The sequence below is a fragment of the Sus scrofa genome, chromosome 7 (genome assembly GCF_054392235.1).
Source record: "Sus scrofa isolate SSC_HxYL_T2T_F1_AM1 chromosome 7, Sscrofa_HxYL_maternal_Yorkshire_Landrace_v2.0, whole genome shotgun sequence".
In the NCBI taxonomy this organism is placed as follows: Eukaryota; Metazoa; Chordata; class Mammalia; order Artiodactyla; family Suidae; genus Sus; species Sus scrofa.
Genome location: NC_139389.1, coordinates 100,069,554 through 100,095,195, shown reverse-complemented (window position 1 = coordinate 100,095,195; position 25,642 = coordinate 100,069,554). Strand labels below are relative to the sequence as shown.

At 53.7% G+C, this 25,642-nt stretch overlaps 1 protein-coding gene across 2 annotated transcripts; it reads left to right on the top strand.

The window, feature by feature from the left end:
* The first annotated feature begins 199 nt into the window (after nt 1-199).
* Nucleotides 200-24,504, top strand: RAB15 (RAB15, member RAS oncogene family). 2 transcript variants are annotated; one of them, XR_014810983.1, is made up of 7 exons: nt 200-507; nt 17,805-17,865; nt 18,676-18,736; nt 19,190-19,267; nt 19,894-19,983; nt 21,624-21,708; nt 21,847-24,504. XR_014810983.1 is itself a non-coding variant. In XM_021099383.2 (7 exons), exons 1-7 carry the CDS (start codon nt 384-386, stop codon nt 22,003-22,005), a joined length of 639 nt encoding a protein of 212 aa, XP_020955042.1. In that variant the 5' UTR covers nt 200-383; the 3' UTR covers nt 22,006-24,504. The 2 variants fall into 2 exon arrangements, 1 of the variants encoding a protein (XP_020955042.1); XM_021099383.2 differs by having other exon boundaries at nt 21,643-21,708.
* The last annotated feature ends 1,138 nt before the right edge of the window (nt 24,505-25,642 follow it).

Genomic DNA, 25,642 nt, shown 5'->3' with positions numbered 1-25,642 from the left:
CGGGTGGGCGGGGGGGGGTCAGGCCCCAGCTTGGGCCGTGCACGCCGGGCGGGGAGCGCGCGAGAGTCGCCCCCGCCCCTGCCGAGGGGGTCGCCTCCCGGCGCGCGCTCCCCGCCCCCTCTCCGGGCGGCGGCGGCGGCGCAGGGGAAGGGGCGGGCGGGGGCCCGGCTCTCTCCTCCCACCGCGCTCCCGCCGCTCCACGCTTCCAGGCACAGAGCAAGCGGCGGCAAGGCGGCGCGGGCCGGCCCGGCTTCCTTCTCGCCGCCGGCGCCGTTCCCGGACGGGCACGCGCCGCGATGGCCTCGGCGGAGCGGGGCTGAGCCCGCCGCCTGCCCGCCCGCGGACCCGCAGCCCCGCAGCCCCCGGCCGCCTCCGGCCCAACCATGGCGAAGCAGTACGATGTGCTGTTCCGGCTGCTGCTGATCGGGGACTCCGGGGTGGGCAAGACCTGCTTGCTTTGCCGCTTCACCGACAACGAGTTCCACTCCTCGCACATCTCCACCATCGGTAAGGGGCGGTGGCCCGGGGCGCCCCACCCTCCCGTCGCCGCCACCTGTCCGGGCGGCTCCTGCCCCTTCCCCTGCCCTGGAGCGAGGGTCCGCCCCTCCGGCTAGAGGCGGTGGCGCCGGAGGCCAGGGTGGGCGAGGGGATAAATCCCCGGGTGAAGGACCGCGGCTGGGGACTTAAGCCTGTGTTCCTGGAGGTGACGGGCTCCCTGCTGCTGTCCGTGACTAGGTTAGGCGCTCGGGCCTCGCGCTGGGGAGCCTCCCCATAGAAGCCGAGAGAACAGGGATATTGTTGGCCTGCCTACCCCAGGCTGGGGCAGTGAGAATCATAACCAGCGACATGACATCCCCACACCCCCGGGTGCAAAGGGGGGAGGGGAGGGAGAGCTTGTGCTCAGGGAGAGGGTATCAGGATGGGGGGAGCCTAGTCACTGAGTCACTTAAGGGATGACCCCATGTGGAGCCAGGAGGGGGAAGAGAGGAGGAAGGGAGGGACCAAGAAGGTAAGCCACAAGGTGGGACACCTGGAGGAGGGCACAGAAACGGTGAGAGCCAGTGTGCAGCGGAGGGGGCACTTCCTAGCCAGCTCCAGTAAAGCAGTCAGCTGATGCATTTGTTTTGAAGGAGGCTGAGGAGGATGACGACCAGGAGGATTACTTGCCAGGCAAGGGGATCAGAAGGCAGGCAGGACTCACCTTAGAAGACACCTCTCTGACCTGACAACACTGGAGCCTGTGCTTAAAGGGAGGAGGCCTGGAACATCCAGGACAGGACTGTTATGGGACCACTGGTTCTGGGATGGAGTGGGCGGCCTCCCCTCTGAGAAAAGTCTTTCCCTCTAGGGCCTTGAGCAGGCTCCTCCTTGAGAGGTCTGAGACCAAGGCCTTCCACCCATATTTAACAGGTTCCTGATTGATGCTGTTGAGTGGCTTCAGCACTGCCCAGATCCCCTCTCCTGTCAAGAAGGGCCGGCCCTATACTCGGCTTCCACTTGAGACTTCCGCCCCCCACCCCTCCCCACACTCTGTGGCAAGAGAGAAGAGGCAGCCGGTAGAGCTAAGAGGAACAGAGCCTCTTGGTTAAGAGGCAGTCTTTGTTTTCAGACAGACCTGGAAACGTCACTTTGGGGCAGCGTGACCTTGAGTATCACTTAAACTTCCAAGCTTTAGTTACTCATCTACAGAATGGGAATAACAGTTCTTACCTCCCCTGGTGTTGTTAAGGACTGAGTGAGATAATTGTAAAAGCACTTGGTCCGACACACCGTGAAGCTGGAATAGGCTGGCTGTTATTACTGCTGTCATCATCATTGAGCTCCCAGGGTCTTGTTCTCTCTTTACTTCACTCTCTTCAAGGGATTCAGGGTCAGGAGATGGATGCATTCATCTTCGGGGAGCTGTAAGACTAGCTCCTAGGAGGTCCAGGAGCTTGGGCTGGGCTGCTGTTTAAAAGAGAGACATCTCAGACGGATGGGAAGGGTTTGAGGCCAAGGGCAGAGGAGATGCCTGGGAGTGGCTGAGGAACCAGATCGGATGTGAGGCCAGGTCGTAGTCTGCCTTGTGATCACATGGCTTGGGGTTAGAGGGCAGCTGGTGAGCACTTTCTCTGGCTGGGTCCACCTTTCCTCAGGATGCAGAGGACTGTTTAGGAGTCAGGAGTTCATGAAAGAGAAAGAAGCCTGCCTTTCTCCACATCAACCTTTTGAAATCTGCCCCACTGGGTTTCTTAAATGCTTTCTTGTTTAAAGCTTACTGTGGTACTTGTGATTCTGCCTTGTCTTGGACATGTTTTTCAGCTTTAACTAAGACTTAGGAAAAGAGTTGGGTGGTCAAGAAAAGCTTTCCCTTGCATGATACAGACAGTTTCCCATGCAGACGGAAGGGGCAGCCAGGAGACAAATCAAGGAGCCAAGAAAATGGGTACTACCAAGTCGCAGTCATTAATTTCTCCATTTCTCCCTTCCCCCAAAAATGTGTGTGTCCTGTAGCTGGGCTCGGCACTGTGACCTGAAGGTTCCCAGACGAATAAAACCTGTGGTCACCTCTCCCAAGCTGCTCCTTGTCTAAGAAGCATTCTTTTACCATCCTGGACATTGATCTCGGTGCCTTTCCTGGAGCTGCTTCTGTGAATCGGGAAAACAGGGCGATTCACCAGTCACTGCCAAGGCAGTGTTCAGATTCTTGGATCCTGTTGATTTGTGATTCATTGTTTAGGCCACTTACTGTACGACCATGTGACATTCCAGGGAATGGCCTGCAGGGGGTGGGGAGGAGGCTTCCCAACAGGTGGGCAGGTGGCCACCGGCCTGTCTTTCCCATGTAGCTGTGTTGTTGACCTGGAAGGAGGCTCATTCAGAGATGGGCAGTCAGGGCCATAATGCGCTCTGCTCTCTTCTCACCTGTTAAACCAATGAATGAAGCCTTCACTATAAAGTACTGTGGCAGGCATGTTAGAGACAGATTGCAATCCATCTTTTCCTACCCACAGAAGCCTGGGATCTAGTTGGGAAAGCAATACAGACAGGCCAAAAAGAGCCTTGGCCATGATGAGAGAATCTATCTGCGAGCATTTGAAGCCCTTTTCAAATGTAGGGGATCAATGATAATCCTTATCATTACTTCATTACTAGTAATGAAGGTATCACACTTGGTCTCAGCAGCTAAATAATGATGTTAAGACTTGCCTGAGGCAGCTCCTGAATGGTGAGGCTGCTAAGCCTTTGCTAGATGGAGAAGGTCGGAGGAGAGGGGCCTCGAGGACAGGAAGGCTGTGGAGGAGGGGAGGCTGAAGTGAGGCCTTGCCGTGTGGGCTGCCTCTCAGTTCCTGTAGGGGAAGCAGCAGATGGAGCAGCAGGAGCAGAGACGACAGAGGTGGGATTTCAGTGGGTGTTCAGGGAACTCTGAGCAGCCTGGCTGGAACAGAAGGGAGTTTTAGGAGAAGAGTGAGAACATTCGTCTGTTTATCTCTCTGTCGCCTAAACTATACTTTAAGTGCCTTGAGGGTGAGCCTGAGTCTTTTTTGCTAGATGGAAAAGGTCGAAGGAGAGGGGCCTCCAGGACTGGAAGCCGCAGGAAGGCTCGGGGAGGAGGGGAAGCTCTTTGTTTCATAGTCCTACTACAGGGCCAGGCCGGCTCTCCATAAATGTTAAACTCCTGAGCTAATGAAGGCAGAGGGCACTGAGGCCCTGGCTGAGGTGGAACTTGAGCATTTGCAATGGTATCAAGGGTTTCTGAGCAGGGGGATGACGGGGGAAGCTGGCACTTAGGATACTGGCCGGGAGAGGGGGGTTAAGCCTTGAGGTGGAGAAGACCAGTGGACATATCTGGGCCCTCTCAGCTTCCCTTCTGTCTCTTCCACCTCTCTCCCCCCCAAACTCCACACATCACCTGTTCTCCTTTCCCTCCAGAAGCAGGGAATAGTTCAAACAGATCAACCGGGCAGCTTCTGAGAGGGCCTCGAGTAGCCTGTGCTGCCTGTGCAGCGGGGAGACGATGTCTCACCCTAGGGCATCTACATGGTCCAGGGACCTTTGGTTTCCTTTCTGCATGGTGGCCACAGGTCAGCCTCTCGTGCCAGCTGTGAGTTGGTTTTCTCCCTCAATCTTTGGTTTTCCCTGTGTAGACCTCTCACCTTGTCTCAGGACCTTTTTGTTTGTTTTGTTTTGTTTTGTTTTAGGGCTGCACCTGTAGCATATGGAAGTTCCCAGGCTAGGGGTTGAATCAGAGCTACAGCTGCCAGCCTACACCACAGCCACAGCCATGCCAGATCCGAGTGGCATGTGCGACCCACACCACGTTCACGGCAACACTGGATGCTTAACGCACTGATCGAGGAGGCCAGGGATAGAACCCGCATCCTCATGGATACTAGTCAGGTTATTACCACTGAGCCACAACAAGAACTCCAGGACCTTTTTGTTTTAAAGGCAACCTTTTGGGTTTCTAGGAGGCTTCAACCTGTGATTTTCTGGTTTGACTGGTTGAACAGCTGTGGCTTGAGGGCTAGTTCCTCAGGCTGGGTTTGCTGCTGCAGTATAGTCTTTCTCAGGAATTTCTACCTGGCACAAGGGCTTATGGGTAACTGCAGGTGGGGGAGAGGGCTGGGGAGAGATCCAAGCCTGCAGTCAAGTGGCCCGACAGACATCGGAGCCAATGCTTGGGCCTGAGGTCTGCGGCCTCCAGACCATAAGGTGCTATGTATATCTGCTGTCTACACTGGGAGGGCCAGGTGGGTCTCTGCACCCCATCATGTTGGGACACTTTAGCTCTCCCCCCGGCCCTCAGGCAGCCTGTTCCCCAGGCCCTGCAGAAAGGAAGGGGAGGTGAAGAGCTGAGTAGAATCGAAAGAGCACAGACCACATGGCTTAGGTTTGCCATGGCCTTGTGCTCATTTAACTTCTCTGCACTTAATTTCCACATCTGTAAATTGAAGATAGCAACAATCTTCTTACACGGTCATTACAGATTACAGAGGCTCATACATACAAAGCACTTGGCAGAGCCCTCAAAAAAATGGGGCAGCTGCTCTCATTGTATTATCATGATTATCCTTAGCTCATAAGAACGTCAGAGAGGAACAAATAGTCGCTAGCTATGTGCTTATCTTACTCCTCCCTCGAGCATTCAGCCACCAGGCACTGGCTGCGGGACACCTGCCCGCCCACCCTGAGCCAGGCGCCGTGTGAGGAGCTCGTGGTCCGTGATGAACATCACGGGCACCAGGGCCCCGGCTCCCCTTTCCGGGGAGCACATAAGTAGGCTCTCAGTCTCATTGCGTTTTTGGTACCAGTTCCCCTATCCTGGCAGTGCCGGGGGCTGAGAAGGAAGAGTGAGTTGGGGAGGATGTGCCAGGGCAGAGAGAGGAGCAGGAAGAGAGGTGACCTGGGAGGATGGAGGCAGCTCTGGCCCAAGGCTCCCACCTCTGGCTCTGGCCCCTGATGCACACCACCCCTTCCCCCCAAGCACGTGATCCCCGAGAATGGCTGGGAAACCCTCATTTTGGCTGCACTATGCACCTGTGCCCCCTGCACAGCTCTGCAGATTCACCCACAGCTCCAAAAGCCCTGTTTCTTCTCCTCCTCCCTGCTCCCCAGACAGCTTGGTGATTGTAACATGGAAGTCGATATTTGGCCATTACCCTCCTACCTTGGTTGCCAGCTCTTCTCAGAGTGCCTTCTTCTGTAATCTAATATCTGCTCCTGTTTCCCTGTAAAACTGCCAATTTTCTGCCAGGCCTCTGACCTCTCCTTGGCCCTTTTGCCCTGAGCAATGTGCTTTGTCAAGGCGACCACAGAGCTTCCTGGAGACTTAATTCCTCCCACTGAGGAGGAAAGAGCTAAATCATTAGTACTTTTTTTTTTTTTTTTTTCTTTTTAGGGCCTCCCCAGAGGCATATGGAAGTTCCCAGGCTAGAGAGGTGGAATCGGAGCTATAGCTGTCGGCCTACACCACAGCCACAGCAACACGAGAGATCCAAGCTCCCTCTGTGACCTACACCACAGCTCATGGCAACGCCGGGACCTTAACCCACTGAGTGAGGCCAGGGATCGGACCCGCATCCTCATGGATAGTAGTCAGATGCATTACCACTGAGCCACAACGGGAACTCCCCATTAGTCTTGAGGGGAGGAGACTCATGGCTCACATGCAGGGTAACCCCAACTTGAACCATCTCCTCTCCTCCAGTTTCCCTAAGCTACGCTGGGCATGCCCTTGCTCACACCCCGAAGGCCCTTCCAAAGGCTGCCAAGCAGGACCCCTCTCCTGTGAGCCACAGGGGAGAGGACGTGTGCCTCTCCCATTCCATCTGAGGGCTCTGGGCCCCGGGGGACTGTGTGCCATTGCTGTGGCTGAGTCTGCTTCCTTGACATGCTGTGAGGGACAGTCAGGGCTGTGATTGAGGAGTCTTGCAGGGGCACTTTTGAGAATGAGATCTGAGTGTGGTCCTCGTGTTACTATTTTGATGGCATTTTTGGAGAACTCTGAGACTAGGGCCCCATGATCTACAGCGAGAGCCAACAGTTGGCTTCAAAACGTGGCTCGTTCCCGATGGCTCTTCCTTGATTAGAGTTTTCTCTCCACTGATCTTTTCTCCTGGAATGTACTGACTTCATTCATTCAGTCATTTATTTTTTTCTTTCATTTATTCGATTTTGGTGAACAATATAAGCTACCTTCTGCCAGGCAATGAGAATATGAAATGGATAAGATGCTGTTTTGCCCTCTGGGAGCTCACAGCGCTGTTGAGGAGTCAGGCATCCAGACAGACGACCAGAACATTATGCAAAAGCGATGTCAAAATGCTTTGGAATCACAGAGGAGTGATAAATTCCTCCTGCGTTGGTTGGTGAAGGCTTCACAGAAGAAGTGACATTTGAGTGTGGCCTGGAAGACTAAGGAGGGTTCTCAGGGGACGCGGGAGGGGGGGTGTGTGTGGAAAACAACGTCACCACTTGGGGCTGCTACTCTTCAGCCTGATTGGCCCAGCTCGTGGTGGCAGTTTGCTTTGTAGGTGCTGTGTGAGGGCAGACACATCTAGAGGCCTTGTCTCCTCTAAGATGTTTGCCACTGAGGCTCTGGACCCCAGTCTCTTCCTCCCAGAGCCTTCTCCTCCCAGCCAGCATGGCCCTGCCAGGAAGAGGCTGAGCAGAGGGTGGAGGAACGAGTAGTCAGAAGCCTGGCAGGTTTTGGCTGCCTCAGCGGTGCCCACTGACCACTCAGCAGCCCACTGAGGGAGCAAGGCCCAGGTCAGGGGTCTGCCAGAGGGGAAGCAGGACGGGACTAGCTGAAACCCATGGCACATGGCACGGAGGCCCTATCGGGGTCTGTGCATGCAACAGCAGGCAGGGCAAGGGCACCGATGTTTCCTGAGCACCTACTCTGCACAGGAGTGGTGTGCATTACACACAAAGTGAGCCACTTGGTGTAGAGAGCTCATCATAAAGCAGGGGACAGCAAGGCTCCAAGTTGGCCCAGTGTTTGAGAAGTTTCCTGGTACATTCTTCGGTTAGAGCTGCCAAGTGTCTACCTACGTGTCCATGTGTGCACACACACATGCATGTTGAGGGTGGGTCCCCAGGAGAGCCCAGAGAAGGGCAGGGCCTTGCCGAGTTCTCCCACTTTATAACAGAGGAAAGAAGAATGTAGCCCCTCCTTTTTCTTCTCTTCTGAGGGCCTGGGGGATTGAATGAAATGTGTTCCTGCCTGAGGGGTATCTGCTGCTTCCCCTGCCTGGGGCCCCGATCCTCCAGCTCTTCCTGCTGCTACCTTCTTGTCATTCAGTCTTCAGCTCAAATGTCACCCCCTGGATTTATTTATTTATTTACTGGTCACACCCATGGCAAATGGAAGTTCTCAGGCCGGGGATCAAACCCATGCCCTAGCAGTAACAGTGCCAGATGCTTAATCTCTAGGCCACTAGGGAAACTGAATGTCACCTCCTTTAAAAAGTTTTCTTGGGAGTTCCCATCGTGGCTCGGTGGTTAACCAATCTGACTAGGAACCATGAGGTTGTGGGTTTAATCCCTGGCCTTGCTCAGTGGGTTAAGGATCCGGCATTGCCGTGAGCTGTGGTGTAGGTCGCAGATAGCTCAGATCCCATGTTGCTGTGGCTCTGGCGTAGGCTGGCGGCTACAGCTCCTATTAGACCCTTAGCCTGGGAATCTCCATATGCTGCAGGAGCAGCCCTAGAAAAGGCAAAAAGACAACAACAACAACACCAAAAAAAGTCTTCTCTGACCAGCCAATCTAAAGCAGCATGCACCCAGATGTCCTTACTCTCTACTCTGTAATTCTGCTTTTGCCTCAACCCTTATCACTCTCTGAAATTGTTTTTTACTTACTATCTCTCTCCCCCACTTGAACAGCAGCTCTCTGAAGACTAGGATCTGTATTATTCACGGTTGTGTCTTTAGTACACAGCTTAGTTCCTGGCACTTGGTAGGCATTCACTAACAGCTTGTTTGAATGAATGAATGAATGGGTAGACGCAGGTAAGCATTTCCTAAGGGACTTTTGCTCTTCCCTGAGGGAAGTTGCAAGTAGTATTGGTTTCTTTTGACTCTCAGACAATGAGAAGCTATGTACTCGTGTATTTGGGACTGTGAGAAGAAGAGGAAAGTTCTGCAAGTTTCCAGTAGCTTTTAGCTCGTTTGCTCAGACACATATCCTAGGAGAAGCTTAGACCTAGCAGGGACCCAGAAAGTGGCTCCCTTGACCCCTGTGTGAGTGGCGTCCACTTTGGTGAAGGCAGAGAGGAGAGGTCAGTGTCTTAGATTGAGGTCAGTATTGCCTGTCACCCAGGCTGACTGCTGGTGTCAGATGATGCCCATCAGCTCAGCCAGGCTGCTAAAGACTCTGGAGTAGAAGCTCTGAGGGCTCAGGCACTGGGGCACGCAGTCCTGCCAGTGGCGCAGGAGTCCACGTTTGACTAGAAGCCCTCCTTCATCATGATTCCAGACCCTGGGTTCTGGGTCTCCAAGGAGTGGCCCTTCGAGATCTGATGGGATAACTTCCAGAGTTGTCCTGATCCCTTTACACCACTGTCCTTCCACATTGAGGGTGTACGTGTACGCGGGTGTGCGCATGTGTGTGCACACACATCTGTTTGTGTTTTACCCAAGAAAGGAGGTATAGAGTATTATTCTGAAATTGCCAGTTTTTCTGTTCTAATTATTTATTTATTTTGCTTTTTAGGGCCATACCTGTGGCGTATGGAGATTCCCAGGCTAGGGGGTGAATCAGAGCTACGGCTGCCAGCCTGCACCACAGCCACAGCCACACCAGATCCGAGCTGTGTCTGCAACCTACACCACAGCTCACGGCAATGCCAGATCCTTAACCCACTGAGCAAGGCCAGGGATCGAACCCACAACCTCATGGTTCCTAGTTGGATTCGTTTCTGCTGTGCCACAGTGGGAACTCCGCCAGTGTTTCTTAGATGGGCTTCCAAATGAGAGCCTCTGGCCCCAGTGCCTAGAGGTTAAATCATGGCCTTGGAGTTAAAGGATCAGAATTCTGTCTGCCACAGGCTCTGCCACCCACCACTCCCAGAGCAGGCTAGTGAGAATGCTGCCTGCTGCATTTATTCAGAGAGCTTGGGGGGCATCTTTTCCCCAGAATGAGGCTGGCAGGAGAGACAGTCATTCTGCAGCTGGTAAGAGGAAAGCTGTGGCATGCAGCCCAGCAGACAGTGAAGCTGAGTGCCCAGACAGAAGGCGAAGGGGGAGGCAGCAAGTGGCAGGTTTGGGGCAAAGATGCTACCAACCCCCCCTCGCCTAACTGGTGCAAGGGACACTTGTGTACAAGGAGCCTCTGTCTGGAATCTTCTCTGAGCTTTGACTCTTAGCTCTCTCTCTGTCTTCTTCCACTCCCAGTTCTTCCCCTCACTTGTCCCTCAGCTTGGGGAAATGGTGTTACCGGTCTCCCTACTTGCTGAGAGGAGGGGATTACTCCGGTGCCCAGGTGGCCACCTCCCAGCAGGGTCTAAAGCTAAAGTTTGTTTTGGGGTCGCTTGGGGTGACCTCCCACCACAGGCCCACCTGAGCTCCTGAGTCCCGCACATGCTAGTTTCCTGCGGGGGGTGGGAGGGGTGGGCTTCCTGGGACTTGGGCTTGGTAACCGGAGCCAGCACGGCTCCAGGGATTGGGTGTCCGCCTTGGGTTTCAGGTGTATTAGGTTGTTCCTGTGGTGGCATCTCATTGCTAGTGAAAAGGCTCGGGTCACGCCACAGGGCCTCTGGGCTGTGGTTGATCATGGTGATAACACTTGGCACCCGGAGGAGCTCTGTTTCCACTTGAAGCATGTGGCATTTGGCGGGCAGGCAAGCTGGCACCTGACTTTAACCCGTGAGGCACTGGCCTGCCAGTTGGCACACCTTGCCTCTGCTGGAATTTAGACTCTGGGAGCCACTCCCACAGTGGGTGGCATTTTCTCTCTCTCTCTCTCTTTTTTTTTTGTCTTTTTAGGGGCACATCCATGGCATATGGAAATTCCCAGGTTAGGGGTCAAATCAGAGCTGCAGCTTCCGGCCTACGCCACAGTGACAGCAACACCAGATCCAACCTGCATTTGTGACCTACACCACAGCTCACGGCATTGCTGGATCCTTAACCCACTGAGCAAGGCCAGGGATCGGTATACTAGTCGGGTTGGCTACTGCTGAGCCATGGCGGGAACTCCTGTTTTCTCTTTTTGCTGAAACAATCCAGCTTAGCGTGGCCGTCTCCCCTCTCTGCACCACTCCTACCTCTTCCCAACATGAGGCCCCCCTACTTTCTAGAACTCTTCCTATTCCCCAAGCCATGATCCTATCTTCCCTGATCTCATCCCCTCCCACCCCCATGGGAGATGGGTCGCTTCTGCAGCTAACATTTAGTTAAGCTCTATGTGCCTGGCTCTGTGTTTTGGGTTTTGTACCTTATCTCAGAATCCTCACACAAATTCTCTGACATCAGAGATTGCCGTCCCCATTTTACAGGTGAGGAAACTGAGGCAAAGAGATGTTAAAGAGCTTTTCTAAGACCAGACAGGTCATTAGTGGCAAAGGCAGGATTGGAACCAGACTCTGACCTCACAGTTGTGTTGTTAATGAGCTTGCCACTCTGTTTCTGGAGCCGCACTCTGCCCTGTGTTCCAGGGCTTTCTTTAGAGGCAGACAGTGATGGGAAGGGGTGCTCCTTCCCCTGGATCTGCCCTGTCCCCTTCTTTCCATGCTCTTCACAGGCCCTCCACTGCTAGACTGGGACTGGCAGTAAGCTCATCTTTGTGGTGAAACGAGGGAGTGCCATCTGCCCTGCCCTGATCCCACGTTGCTGTGGCTCTGGTGTAGGCCTGCAGCTACAGCTCCGATTAGACCCCTAGCCTGGGAACCCCCATATGCCGCAGGAAGCAGCACAAGAAATGGCAAAAAGACAAAAAAAAAAAAAAAAAGAAAGAAAAGAGGGCTGTGCTACGAGGTTACCCGTGGGCCGAAACCTGAGGTCTGGTGTGGACCAGTGGCTGTGCTGGGACCCAGGCCCCCCAGCGCCCCTCCTGCACATCTGTCTGCTTCCTGCTCCTTTTAGTACCAGCTGCTTAGTCCCCTGTGCACCGTCTGGAAAGAGCCACTCTGGTCAGCTAAGCTAGCTCCCCTGCCCCTGGTGGCCAGTCACCAGTAAGCCCGTGGATTGGCCTCCTTCGAGTCAGATGTCCACCCTGGTCCAGGGGGGAGCTGCTTCTCCACAAAGAACATGCTGCACCCAGCCCTGCCTCCCTGAGTTCCAGCCAGAAGGGGATACTGGGTGTGGCAAACACCACGACTGACTTAGCTGAAGTGCCAGGAAGAAACGACCAGCTGCTCATCATCCTCTGAGCACCTGGTTGGGAGAGGGTCTCGACTTCCTGATTTTCTCATCCTGGGGCTCCAGGGCCTCTAAGAACCTTGGCCAGAGTAGTGTGGAGGGGGTGGATTGTGTCTTCACACCTGAGTGTACCCTGTGCCTGGGAAAGGAAGTCAGCCCTCTGGAAGGGACACTGAGGTGGCACTGGCCAGGGTGATTCATCTGGGTTTAGTGGAATCACGAACTCTCAAGGAGCAAGGGGTTCACTGAAAATAGGTTATGGTGGGCTTGTTCCACGTGTGCCCACTGCCTCCCTTCTAGACACCTCGTAATACCAGATCAGGTGTGGGGAAGGGGGGGCGGGACAGGAAAGGCAGTGAGACGCCACAGCCTCAGCAGGTTGGGAAGCCACTGGTCGAGTGAGGCAGCCTGGGTAGGTTTTTTGTTTTTGTTTTTTGCTTTTTAGGGCTGCACCCGAGGCATATGGAAATTCCTAGGCTAGGGGTTGAATTGGAGCTACAGCTGCCAGCCTACACCACAGCCACAGCAACGTGGGATCTGAGCTGCATCTTTGACCTACATCACAGCTCACAGCAACACCAGATCCTTCATCCACTGAATGAGGCCAGGGATCGAACCCAAGTCCTCATGGATCCTGGTCTGTTAACCGCTGCGCCCATGAAGGGAACTCCTTTTCTTTTGTTTTTTTTTCTGGATAGGTTTTTTTTCTGGACTGGTTTGCACTTCTGGTTCAGCCACAGGCTGTGGGAACAGGAGTGAGTGCCTTGGTCTCTGTGCCTCATGACAGTGATCCCCATGCCACCTCCTTTGTAGGGCATGAGAACCGAGGGCTCTGGATTCCCTAGCAAGGGGGTGTGTGATCACACTTAGAATTATCGTGAGCCTTGGGTGTGGTTCTGCCTGGAGATGGGCTTAGAATGTGGTTCTCAAACATTAGTGCGCCTACCATGTAGTAGGTCCGGGTGGGCCTGGAGCATTTGCATGTCTAACAGGCTCCCTGATGTTGACGCTGCTGGTCTCTGGACAAGCACGGGTAGTGGAGCAGCAAGGGGCTAGACCATGCAGTCCTTCCTCCATCAAGGGTGCTCTGGGTTGGCTTTCCTGCCTCCTCCCAGGAAGTCTTTATTTAGCACAAGGAAGGTAGGAGTGAGAGAACGATCTTTTACCAAGTGTGCCAGGAGCTGCACATACATTGTCTAATTCATATCCCATATCACCCCTTAGGAGGCCAATGGAATTCTCATTTTACAGGCAAGCCAACTGAGGCTCAGAGAAGGTGAGAGTTCCCCAAAGCCACACAGCAAGTGCCAGAATCAGGATTCAGACCCAGATCTTTCTGACTCCAATGCCAGTGGATAGCTCTTCCACTAAATGAGAACCCTCCAGCATTCTTCTTTCTAAAAATCACCCATGGTCCTGTGAAGAATACAGGTTTCAGGGCCTCACTTACAAATTCTGATTCAAAGTAGTATCATTAAAAAAAAAAATCATCCCATGTGATTCTAAAGCGGAGCATCTGCAAAGCATACCTTGAGAATCAAAGAACTAAGTGGCCTCACTTAACACTCCATGTGCAAAGCCTTAGTCTAGATGTCGTTTTCATTTTTTTTTTTTTTGTCTCTTTTTTTGTTGTTGTTGTTGTTGCTATTTCTTGGGCCGCTCCTGCGGCATATGGAGGTTCCCAGGCTAGGGGTTGAATCGGAGCTGTAGCCACCGGCCTACGCCAGAGCCACAGCAATGCGGGATCTGAGCCGCGTCTGCAACCTACACCACAGCTCACGGCAACGCCAGGTCGTTAACCCACTGAGCAAGGGCAGGGACCGAACCCACAACCTCATGGTTCCTAGTCGGATTCGTTAACCACTGCGCCACGACGGGAACTCCTAGATGTCGTTTTCAAATTGCTAGCATGTACTAGAATCACCAGGAGAGCTTGTTAAAACAGATCCCTAGCCACCTCCTATCCCCACCCCGAGTTTTAGATTCTGTAGATCTTAGGTAGGGCCCAAGCATTTCTAACAAGCCCTGGCTGATGCTGGTGCTGCAGGTCTTGGGCTACACTTTGAGGACCTCTGTCCTTAGAAGCCTGCTGTCAAAAGTGCGATTGGTGGACCAGTAATCTTAGCCTCACCCGGAGCTTGTGCAGCATCTTGGGCGGCATCTCAAACCTACAGAGTCAGAATCTGCATTTTAACTCGGTCCCCACCGTAAAGTTTGAGAAGTGCCGCCTTGGAGGAGCCAGAATGAGATGGAGGTAGATGAAGAACCTCTCCTCCCTGGAGAGTCTGAAGATGCAACAGAGAGGGACGAAATGGCTAGGATGTGCACCCAGAGGGGGCTGCTGACGGCTGAGAGGTGAGACCTGGAAAGGATAGAGGGCTCTTCCCCAGGGAAGGAGGAGATGACAGGACATTCTGAGAAATGAGAGGCCTAGAAGGAAGACTTCATCGGGCAGCTGTCGCTTTGCCCATGAGACAGTGGACAAGGTGTCCTCTTGGAGGCTGTCAGCAGTGGGGAGGGGATGCACTGGGACAGCCCCTCAACAGGGAGGACAGTGGCTGTGAGCAATGTGGGGGTGAGCACACCTTGTGCAACAGCTTCCGGCAGCTGCAGGGGCCTGCTGAGGTGAGACAGCATGAGTCCGTAGGTGACTAAACAAGGCCAGTGTTCTGCCCTGGCCCTGCAGTGCTCGGCTGTGGGGAAAACCAACAGCCACGTGGGGTCAGGGAAGGGGCCATGGGTGGTGGGCGTGGGTCACAGCGGGCCAGGCCCTGTGGTAGGTGGACACAGTGGAAGTGCAGGGTGTGTGGGAGCAGAGTAGAGAAGAGATTCCACTGGAAGATCCTTGACTATTAATCTCTCAATTTATTTTTTAATCCCCCCCCCTTTTTTTTTGTCTTTTTAGGGTCTCACCTGCGGCATATGGAGGTTCCCAGGCTAGGGGTTGAATCAGAGCTACAGCTGCCGGCCTACGCCACAGCCACAGCAACGCCAGATCGGAGCCGCATCTGTGCCTACAGCGTAGCTCATGGCAACACCGGATCCTTAACCCACTGAGCAAGGCCAGGGATTGAACCTGCGTTCCCTTCAATGCTAGTTGGGTTCTTAACCTGTTGAGCCACAGCAGGAACTCCTAATCTTTCCATTTAAAAAGGAAGGGAGTGGGTGGGAGAGGAAAATCCCTCTGCAGGCATCGAATACCTGTTTCTGCCTTCATGCAGGTGAAGAGCCAGCATGGACGTGTTTTACCTCTCAGAGATGTCACAACAAATTCTATCAGTGGTCAAGAGAGCTTAGATTGCAAGACCTGGTGGAGTGTGGGAGGTGCTGCGAGCCCCTAGAATTCCCCAGCCTTGGTCCCTGGCCACACAGCTAAGAAGTGAGGGGAGAGGGAACCCGAGCCCAGCACTCACCCCCAGGGTGGCTCCCTGTCCTCTTGTCAGCCCTGCATGTCCTCAGACCTGCCTTCATTCTCAAGTAGAGCTCCCTGGGGGCTGGGGACCCCCTTCCCCGCTGAGCCCTTCTCCAGAAATAGAAAAGCACAGCTTTTCTCTGGCCGGGTAACACACAGCTCTCATCTCACGCCCCAAGAATCGGCAAACTAAGCACTGTGGGTTGGCTCTGCCCTGGAACAGGCGTCTGCTTCTTGCTGTGCCACCAGGGCTATTTATCTTACCTCCCTGGGCCTTTGTTTCCTTTCCAGTAAGCAATCTAAAGGCAGGGACTTTCTGTCTTTTTGGCCACTACCTGCACCTAGCAGGGCAGAAAAAGTAAGTTCCCACAGAAGTTTGTGGAATAAAGGAAATAGATCCCTCTCCCTCACCAGCCCCTCACCCTTGGGGCCACTTTGCACAAGGCACTCACTGTCCTTGACTGGGCTTGCTGCGCAGTATGAGGATGAGCTGGGTTTATTATAAAATGAAGAGAATTGCTGGAAAGAACAAAGTTTTCTTGATTCCCTTCGATGCTAGGTGTTGGGGAAAAAACAAATTCTTTTTTTTTTTTTTTTTGGTCTTTTTTTTCTAGGGCCGCACCCATGGCATAAGGAGGTTCCTAGGCTAGGGGTCTAATTGGAGCTGTAGCCGCCGGCCTACACCAGAGCCACAGCGATGCTGGATCTGAGCTGTGTCTTTGACTCACACCACAGCTCACGGCAATGCCGGATCCTTAACCCACTGAGCAATGCCAGGGATCGAGCCCACAACCTCATGGTTCCTTGTTGGATTCATTCACCACTGAGCCACCAAGGGAACTCCATGGGAAAAGCAAATTCTTGACAACAGTTTGTCTAGGGAGGGGGTGAACACACTACTGCCCCCCCACCAAGGCCGAGGGCCCCTCTCTTTTCTCCCTCCTCTTTGTCACTTTCTCGGCACGCTCAGAAAAATGGCTGCGAGACGTTGCCCATTTGGAAAAGTACAGCTCGATCGATATGAGTCAGCTTGGGCAGGTGAAAAATGATTCATGCCCCACCAACTTGATTTAGTTCAGATTGTCCAGTCTGAATCTTTTTCTCCCTCCTAATTAAATGATGACTGGTCATGATGGTGAGAGGGAAGAGCCGGGATTTAATCTGTCTGTACTTGTAGAAAGCTGGGGGCAGGATGTATAAGGGGAGGAGTATTCCTGTTGGCCAAGGACTAACGCCAAGTTGGAATGACAGTGGTGCCGGGGATTCTGGAACCTTTGGGGCTGTGCTGAGCGGCCTGGGAACTATGGTCAAGAACTCTGCCTCCTCTCTGTTCCTCACCTGAACACTGACTAACGATGCCCATTCCTGACTTGTCTCCAGGGAGTAGCCGAGGATTGCAGCTTAATTAACTTACTAGACACAGCTCTTGGATCACTGGGCACAGCACCTGGGCACAGTTAGGGCTGGGGGGAGGCACTGCATCTCTGCCGTCACTCAGATTCAAGCCTGTGCACTGGTGGTGGTATTGACTTTTGCTGCTGCAAAATTCCCAGATACGTTTCTGCCCTGGTTTGCCAAATCCCTGATGTTTCCCGTGTCTGGTGGCAGCTTAGCTCCTCCAGCCCCTGGGCAGAGGAGCCTGGGAACCCTGTGTCTCTGCTCTCCCTCCCCCAGTGACACACCATGCCCTGAACTCTTCATGTGGTCGCTGGCAGTCACCCACATCAGACCAGTGCTGCCCTCGGTATAGTGATAGCAGTGACTGATGAAATGTCCACCAGGTGCCTGGCACTGTCTCTCACTTGTCCCTCTGAAATGATTGGTAATGTCCCCATTTTACTGATGAGGAAGTGGAGGCTCAGAGAAGCAGCGTGCCCAAGGTCGTGGCTATGCTTAAGTGGCCAGAGTCAGGATTCAAGCGCAGGCCTGACTTCAAAGCTCAGGCTCCTAGTAAACAACATTGCTGCCTATGGTAAGCAGGCCTAGTCAACAGCAGGCCACTAAGCTGTCTCATTGGTGGGCACTAGCTAGGTGCTGAGGGCTTTCTACACACCACACGGTGGAATAAGTCCTCTCTCTCCAGGGTCTCTGGCCTTCCCCACATTCCTGACAAATGCTGTAACCCCTCCTGGTTGCTCATAAAGCAGAGAAGGAACACAGGCAAATGCGGTGGATTGCTGTTCCTAGGGATTCGAATTCCGGGAGGGATAAGTACATGTGGTCTCCACAAAAGTATAAATAGGAAGACCTCACACGTGAGAGAGTGAGAGTTTTGGGGCTGAGACAGCGGTGCAGTGGATTCCCCACATTCACTGCCTGCATGGCCCCTGGCCCTTTTACTCCTGACAACTTGCAGCTTGGGGGAAGGGATGCCCCATTCAAAGCCCTGGGTCTTCCCTGAGGGTCAGTTTTTGGTTCAAGGAGCCATCTTTCTGCCAAATTAAACCAAAAGGAGACCCTTTGCTACTATGAGATGAGTGCCCATGGGCTCTACTTCAGTTCTCAGCAAGTACCCTTCCTGACTTTCTGGCTCTCTTCCTTTCCTCAGGTGTTGACTTTAAGATGAAGACTATAGAGGTAGATGGCATCAAAGTGCGGATACAGATCTGGTGAGTTGGGTGAGAGGAGAGGACCCTGGGCTGCTCCCTAGCTGCTGCTGCCATGTGTAAAATCCCAAGGCTTCATCTGGAGTAACTGGTCACCTCTTTGATGGCGAGAAGCAGAAGTCTCAAAGCCCATCTCCTGTTCCCGGGAGCCTTAATCTCTCATCTGTCAAGAAACGTTATGGGACTGATCACAAGTCACCAAAAAGCAGGAATTAGAAGGAATTGGCATACCACGCACTATGGCTTTGTCTTTGAATAAAGCTTTGTCCTTGGGCTATGCTGCACTGCCCTAAGATTGGAAGGAGTGAGGGCTAACCCCATCCTTAGGGTGAGAATTCTGGTCAGTGTTTCTCAATACAGCACAGTGCAGTTCCCATACGTAGCCACAGGGGGCCACTGTGGCTCTCTGGCCTGGTGCTCCTGGAAACTGCTTTTCCAGCATTTGGAGCGGCTTCCTGGTTTTAGACTGGTACCCGCGCTGCCGCCAGAGGTCCCAGAAGGGCTGGAGGTAGAGCGGTCCCACCAGTCTGGCCACAGTGGCCAAATCCTAGAGACTCTTGTTCAAGGCCCAGTTACAGTTGTTGCTCCTGGTGCAGGTATAGTTGACCAGCCTTGTCTGCACCAATGACCGGGACTCTCTCCTGCAGAGTCAGATATGTTTGGATCCCCTTGGGCACCAGTGCTCCACTGATTTTTCACCCTGCAGTTCTCCAGTTTTTCCCATAAAGGCAGAGGTCTCCCGGCTCCTGCTCATCCTGTCCCCACCTGCTTCCGTGGTCCCTGCCCTTCTGAAAGGCTGCCTTGCTATTGCAGGGACACAGCAGGGCAGGAGAGATATCAGACCATCACAAAGCAGTACTATCGACGGGCCCAGGTGAGCCACCATCTTCAGGGTTTAGAAGTAGGATGCTACCGTCCACACTCCTGGCTCTGGGTGTTTGAGATCCCCAGATCGGGCCCTCAGATTGCCTTCTGGTGGGGGCTGGGAGAGGGGAGGTGGGGTGGTGCTCAGGTCTTTCAGTCATTCATCAATCATTCATTTATCAGTTACTCTCTTGAGCACTCACTACAGACAGGTCCCCACCCTCAACCCCAGGCCAAAGACCCAAGTCGAAGTAGGGTTCTGTGATGAGCCTACGGAGCAGTGGGTTTGGGGGTCTGAGAGAGAAGGAGACTCTTCTGGGTGCTGAGGGGCCTTCATGATGCTACGCAGGGAGAAGGGAGATGGGGACCCAGCATGTAAGGTACCACAGCCGCCTCTGGCCCCATGACTGTGCGCTGTCTCTGTGTGCATCTGCCTCCCCCTTCTCTCTCTCTTCTCTCTCAGGGAATATTTTTAGTCTACGACATTAGCAGTGAGCGCTCCTACCAGCACATCATGAAGTGGGTCAGTGATGTGGATGAGGTAGGAGATGCTGCCTCGCCAGCGCGGGTGGGGAAGGGCACTTCAGAGGGAAAGGCAAAGAGAGGGCCGGGTGGGAAGGGCTGCAGTTCGCAGGGTTGGCAAGCAAACGCTTTCAGGAACCCTTGCCTTCCATAGCCCTGGAATGGAGACCTCTGGGTGAGTAAGACATGGGGAAGAAGCCCAAGCAGCCGTGCCCTCCATGCTCGGCACCTTGCCAGGCCTCCAGGGCTGTGTTGTCCCCAGAAGCGAGTTAGGACAAGAGCCTCCCCTGTGAACAGCCTCCTTCCCAAGGTCTCAGGACCAAGTGGAATTTTGAGACTTGGGTTCCAGTCCTAGCTCAGCTGGAACAGCTATGGAGCCTTGGGCCAGCCATGTGTCCTTTCCAGCTCAGATAGCAGTTGTCCACCTCAGGAAGCACCAGTACCTTCTACCTTAAAGAGTCCCCGTGACAGCCCTCTGGGACCCCTGGGGTCAGCTGTGGTACTTGGGGAGCCGGGCACCCGCACCCAGTCAGCCCGCTCTGTCCCTAGGGCTCTGAACTTTGGAGCCGGTGTGGAGGCTGTGTGGTGGGGAGATGGGAGGGGAGGCAGTGCTCACTGGCAGCTCTGCCTGTCCTTTGTCCCCAGTATGCACCAGAAGGTGTTCAGAAGATCCTTATAGGAAATAAGGCCGATGAGGAGCAGAAACGCCAGGTGGGAAGAGAGCAGGGGCAGCAGGTAAGTGGAGCGAGCTGGCCGAACCCCTCCCTTGGGTTTTCCGCTGCCTCCCAGGGCCAGTCCTGAGCGCCAGGACCCGGGATCCTGTCACCATCATCAGGCACCCCCACACCTCCCCCAGCAGCCTAAAGCACTGGAGGAGTTGCCTTGAGAGTTTGTTTTCTGTCCTCCAGGACAGCGATTTGGGGTCCATCCTGAAACAAAGACCTCTCCCAGCTCCAAGGCCCCCAAAGCAGGATGACCTTTGCCTAAGAGCCCATCCTGGCTAGTGAGGAGGAAGGACTTCAGGTTGCTGCCTTCTGCTCTGCAGCATCTAGACATAGCTTCCACCCTGCAGTCATCCCACCCTCTCCACGCAACCCACCCCCACCCCTTCGCCTGGTCCTCCTTAAACCTGGAAAGAGGCAGGAGGGGACATGAGGAGGGAATGAAGGGCCCACAGTTGGAGAAGCCATGGGGTCAGAGAGGGTGGGAGGATGGTGCTGAGGGAACATCCAAGCACCCAGGAGGCCCTCCTCCCAGAGAACAGAAAGACGGGTACCAGCGAGGCCAGTCACGCACTTATTCTGAGGGCCTCAAGAGCTTTTCTCTCAATAGCATCCCACTGGCACTTGAAATAATTTTTTTTTTTTTTTTTTGCTTTTTAGGGCTGCACCCGTGACACATTGGAGGTTCCCAGGCTAGGGGTCTAATCGGAGCTACAGCTGCCTGCCAGCCTACACCACAGCCACAGCAACACCAGATCCGAGCTGCATCTGCAATCTACACTGCAGCTTACAGCAATGCCAGATCCTTAACCCACTGAGTGAGGCCAGGGATCGAACCTGCAACCTCATGGTTCCTAGTCAGATTCATTTCTGCTGTGCCATGACGGGAACTCCCATAAAATAGTATAAAATGTATAAAAAATAATACATGATATCATTGAAAAATTTGAAAATAATGGAGTTCCCATTGTGGTTCAGCGGTAATGAACCTGATTAGCATCTATGAGGATGCAGGTTTGATCCCTGGCCTCGCTCAGTGGGTTAAGGATCTGGCATTGCTGTGAGCTGTGGTGTAGGTAACAGACAAGGCTCTGATTCAACCCCTAGCCTGGGAACTTCCATATGCCACGGGTGCAGCCCTAAAAAAAGCCAACAAAAAATTGAAAATAGAAGCCAATCCCTACTAGCACATTTGTATTTGTTGAGTACTGGATATACTAAGCAAGTCTTCTGGGATATTATGACCCCATTTAAGGGTCCAAGGCCATACAGCTCTTAAGTGGCAGCACTGGTTTTCAAGTCTGGGTCTGTCTGTCTGGCCCCAAAGCCCCATGTTTTTCGCTAATTTGCCACTACATTTTGGTGTTTCTCTCCTGATGTGTGTGTGCGTGCGTGCGTGCGTGCGTGTGTGTGTGTGTGTGTGTGTGTGTGTGGTGTGATGTGTGCCTGTGTGTAGGAGGTGGGGGTGGCAGTGCATTCATGGAGCATCTTCTCCGACTCTCTGCTAGACTGTGTCTTACAAGGTGCTCCCAGTCTCATCTGAGAAGTTATCTACTCAGAAATTGTCACAACCCAGCATGGCCGTGAGCGTGGTGACGGGAGGATGGGCCAGGTGCTGTGGGCACTTCCCTTCCCTGACTGACTCCCTTTCAGGAATGTTCTTCTCTTGCAGCTGGCTAGAGAGTATGGCATGGACTTCTATGAAACAAGTGCCTGCACCAACCTCAACATTAAAGAGGTGAGTGCTCTGCAGCCCTGCAGCCTGGAGGGAGGAGAAGGCACCGGGAGCCAAGAGCAGTTGAGCCCCGCCCCTCGGCAGCCTCAGGGCTGCAGAGGGAGGGGGCAGGCAGACTGACTGTGCTCCTTGCTTTCCCAGTCCTTCACGCGCCTGACGGAGCTGGTGCTGCAGGCCCACAGGAAAGAGCTGGAAGGTCTGCGGACGCACGCCAGCCATGAGTTGGCCTTGGCGGAGCTGGAGGAGGAGGAGGGCAAACCCGAGGGTCCGGTGAACTCTTCGAAAACCTGCTGGTGCTGAGGGTCCCACGTGGAGCACCCGCACAATCCCCTCTCCCTGCAGGAGGCCTGCGGGCATACAGGGAGCCTGGGCCTCGCCCTGCTTCTCCTCTCCTTTGGGTGGCCTGTGGCATCTCAGCCGCTGCTTCTCCCCCTGCCTGGCACCAAGAGCAGCTCCGCTGTCTTGTCTGAACAGCCTTGCCTCCGGCCCTCCACCGGGTGTCCCCTCCAGCCTGTTTCCCCAGCCACAGGTCTGCTACTGGTCCCGACGTGCCATGAGCACTGCCTCACTGCCCCAGCTCCCAGGCAATGGCCGAGTCTGGAGTCAAGGCCTCTGTAAGGCTCCATCTCTTTCAGTGCATCTGGTGTCCTCTGCTTTTTCTCGCTTCTTCCCACTTCTCTCTCTCTGTACCCCCGCCTCCTGCTGTGTTCATATCAACCTTTCCCACCCCCCGCGCCATGCCATGTGGCTGCTAGTGTGGCCCTTCTCCCCACCCCCCCAGCCTTGGCCTATCCCAGGGAATGGACTCAGGCTCAGGGGCGAGTTTCCTGCTCTGCTCCAGGGAGAACCTGTGCCCTGCTTGGTGGGCACTTCTTCCTGTCCTCCCCGCCCCACCGCCCTGTCTTGTGCCATGGGCCTGCCTCCCCAGGCACCGGGGAAAGAGGAATGTCAAGGGAGGAAGGAAAGCTCAAACTGGTGGTCCCCACGCCTGGGGCTTTCCTGCCTCCTGCCCCCAGCGTCAGCCTTGCTTGGCTGCCTGCCAGCTGCCATTGGGGAAACTGAGCTTGAGGCAGGTGCTTCTGAGAAGAAAAAAAATGATGAGGGGTGGCAGGGACAAAAAGTCACCTCCATTCTCTACCTCCCAGGCAGCATGTATACCATTTCTACTCCCCTGGGCTCCTGAATTGAAAGATGCGGACCAAGCCTGGAGGGCACTGTGGGGGCAAGGAAAGCCTCGGGGCCAACAACAAGCTCCAGAAAGGGGACTGTTTGGTAGTGAAGGACCAGCTCCTATCTATCAGGTTAAGAGCCAGGGAGAGCAGGCAGGGTAGCAGTTTGCACACGAGAGGGGAATTCAGCAACAGGAGGGATTCCTGGGCCTCCTCTTCCATTTCTTGTGTGAGAAAGGTGTTTCCCCACCACCCCTGGCAGTGAGAGGTGACAGAACCACCCTGGGGGGCTTTCTCTGAGCCCAGCCTGGGGCTCTCGAGGTTTTCCTGAGAACCAAAGTTTGCGGGACAAGGGCAGGGAGCTCATGGGAAGAAAGCAAGCGAGCCCTGGGTAGGGATGCTTGGTGCTGTTCCCTTCAGCCTTCAAGGCAAGTGCCCATCTTGCCCCTCTGGCTCCTGAGTCAGAGGCTTGAGGTTTGCCAGCTGCACTGTGGCTTCAGGTGGAAGGAAGCAGACTTGCTCCTCCAGGGCCCTTTGTTCAGGAAGATGTTTCTTTAACCCCATATGGTCCAAGAGTAGCTTAAGGAGGCCCTTTAAGGAGGGAATGAGTCAGTTACCAGCTCTAGGGAGGAGGGTCAGTCTTAAGTGTGTTGCATGGCTGGAGCTGGAGCTAAAACACAGAACTGAGCATCCAACACTCATTGATTAAGGACCAAAATCCAGGATACACACACGTAAAGGATCAAGAGTCCCACTTCCTTATTCTGTCGAAGAAAAAAGGTGAGGGATGAACTCACCGAACCTTTCCTCCTGGTTCTTACCAGATCAGGAGAGGGTAGCTCAGGGTGTAGGAACGGAGACGGGTCGGCATGGTGAAAGGAAGAGGAGGGCAGGAATAGTTATAAATCATCGACTAATGAGACATGTAGAGCTGCCTCTTTAGAATGAAGTCACAACCATAGCTTAGGAGGCTTCCTTGACAACTGACTCCTCAGGCGTCAAGACATATGCAGTCGCACAGAGGGGGGGTGGGGAGGTCAGCAGTGCCAACCCTCGGCGTGCCCTCAGCCAGGGCCTCGAGGAAGGGAAGTTATCCTGGCCATCAGCTCCACCTGTGGATCAGAATCTCCACTTCCCTCAAGATCAGGCTGAGCACCATTGCCTTTCTCTCCCAGCCCCCTCAGGAAAGAGGGGCTGTATTTTTACTGTATTCTTGGGTTTTGGAAGGGAAAACTTGAGGCTGGGATCCTACGGCCTGGTAAGCCCCATCCACAAGGGCCACAGTCAGGGAGAGGTTGAGGGCAGGAGGGTTGGGATTTTAGGGTGCAGCTATGCTCACCAGGTACCAGAGTCAGCTTCTCACCCCTAAACTCCAGTGCAGGAGGTGGCCTGGGACCTGGCCTTTGGCCCAGACTGTTGAGCAGGCACACCTGCCTGTTGGCTCCTCACCACCTGTGCACCTGTTGCCTCGAGACTCAGCCCCAGGCACTCCACCTGCTCTAGAGCCCCACCATCTCCCTGTGATGGGTGAACTTGTGTGCTGTGTCTCGGGTCCAGTATATAAATTGTGAGCAGGGTTCATCTATTTTAAACACAGATGTTTACAAAATAAAGAATATTTCAAATCACAGGTGTGACTGCCTGCGTGAATCCCTGGGAGTAGGTCTCACTCGGACCCTGGCATTTCGGAGGAGGGGGAGAGGTGGTGCTGGTTAAGGAGTTCCAGGGAGTTCCTGTCATAGCTCAGCAGTTAATGAATCTGACTAGCATCCATGAGGATGCAGGTTCGATCCCTGGCCTTGTTCAGTGGGTTAAGGATCTGGCACTGCTGTGAACTGTGGTATAGGTCGCAGGCTCAGATCCCGTGTGGCTGTGGCTGGTAGCTACAGCTCCAATTTGACCCCTAGCCTGGGAACCTCCATACGCCACAAGCGTGGCCCTAAAAAGCAAAAAAAAAAAAAAAAAAAAAAAAAGTTCCAGGACCCTAAAGCCACAGCAGTAGAATAACAATGGGAGCAGCAAGTGTCTTCCATCCTTTATCTCCCCTAATGCCATGCAGGGGACTCCCAAGAAAAACCCCCATTGCTCTGCAGAAATGAGATGGAGTAGTTATTGAAGGGATGCTAAGTATCTGTCTGAGGATAGATAATACCTATCTTTAAAGCCAAGAAGGTTCTCATCTGCATGGAATGGGTAAGGAACAGGTCTTCCTGAAGGCATGAGGAGGGATTAAGTAATCCTTAAGAAGTTTATCTCAGGAGTTCCTGTTGTGGCACAGCAGAAACAAAGGTTGCGGGTTCAATCCCTGGCCTCGCTCAGTGGGTTAAGGATCTGGCGTTGCCAGCAGCTGTAGGTCCCATTAGACCCCTAGCCTGGAACCTCCATATACTGTGAGTGTGGACCTAAAAAGCAAAAAAAAAAAAAAAAAAAGTTTATCCCAGCCCTGTGCTTGGATATCCCAAGTGAATGAGTCCAGACTGGAATCTCAGGGTAGGGGGTGGAGTGGAAGCTGTTGAATACTATATACTCTGGGGTCCAGAGAATGTTTGGAGGTAAGGACGGAAGAAGGAAGGAGTAAAACAAGGCCTTAGGCTACAACGGTAGCCTAAGATATCTAAACTTGCACCGTCCAATGCACTTAAAACACTTCATGGGAACAATCAGACAATCAATCTGTGTGAGATAAGGAAGGTGATTATCCAAGTTCAACAGATAAGGAAACAGTGTCTAGGAGCCCCAAGGAACAGTGGCAGAGTCATGGATGGAAA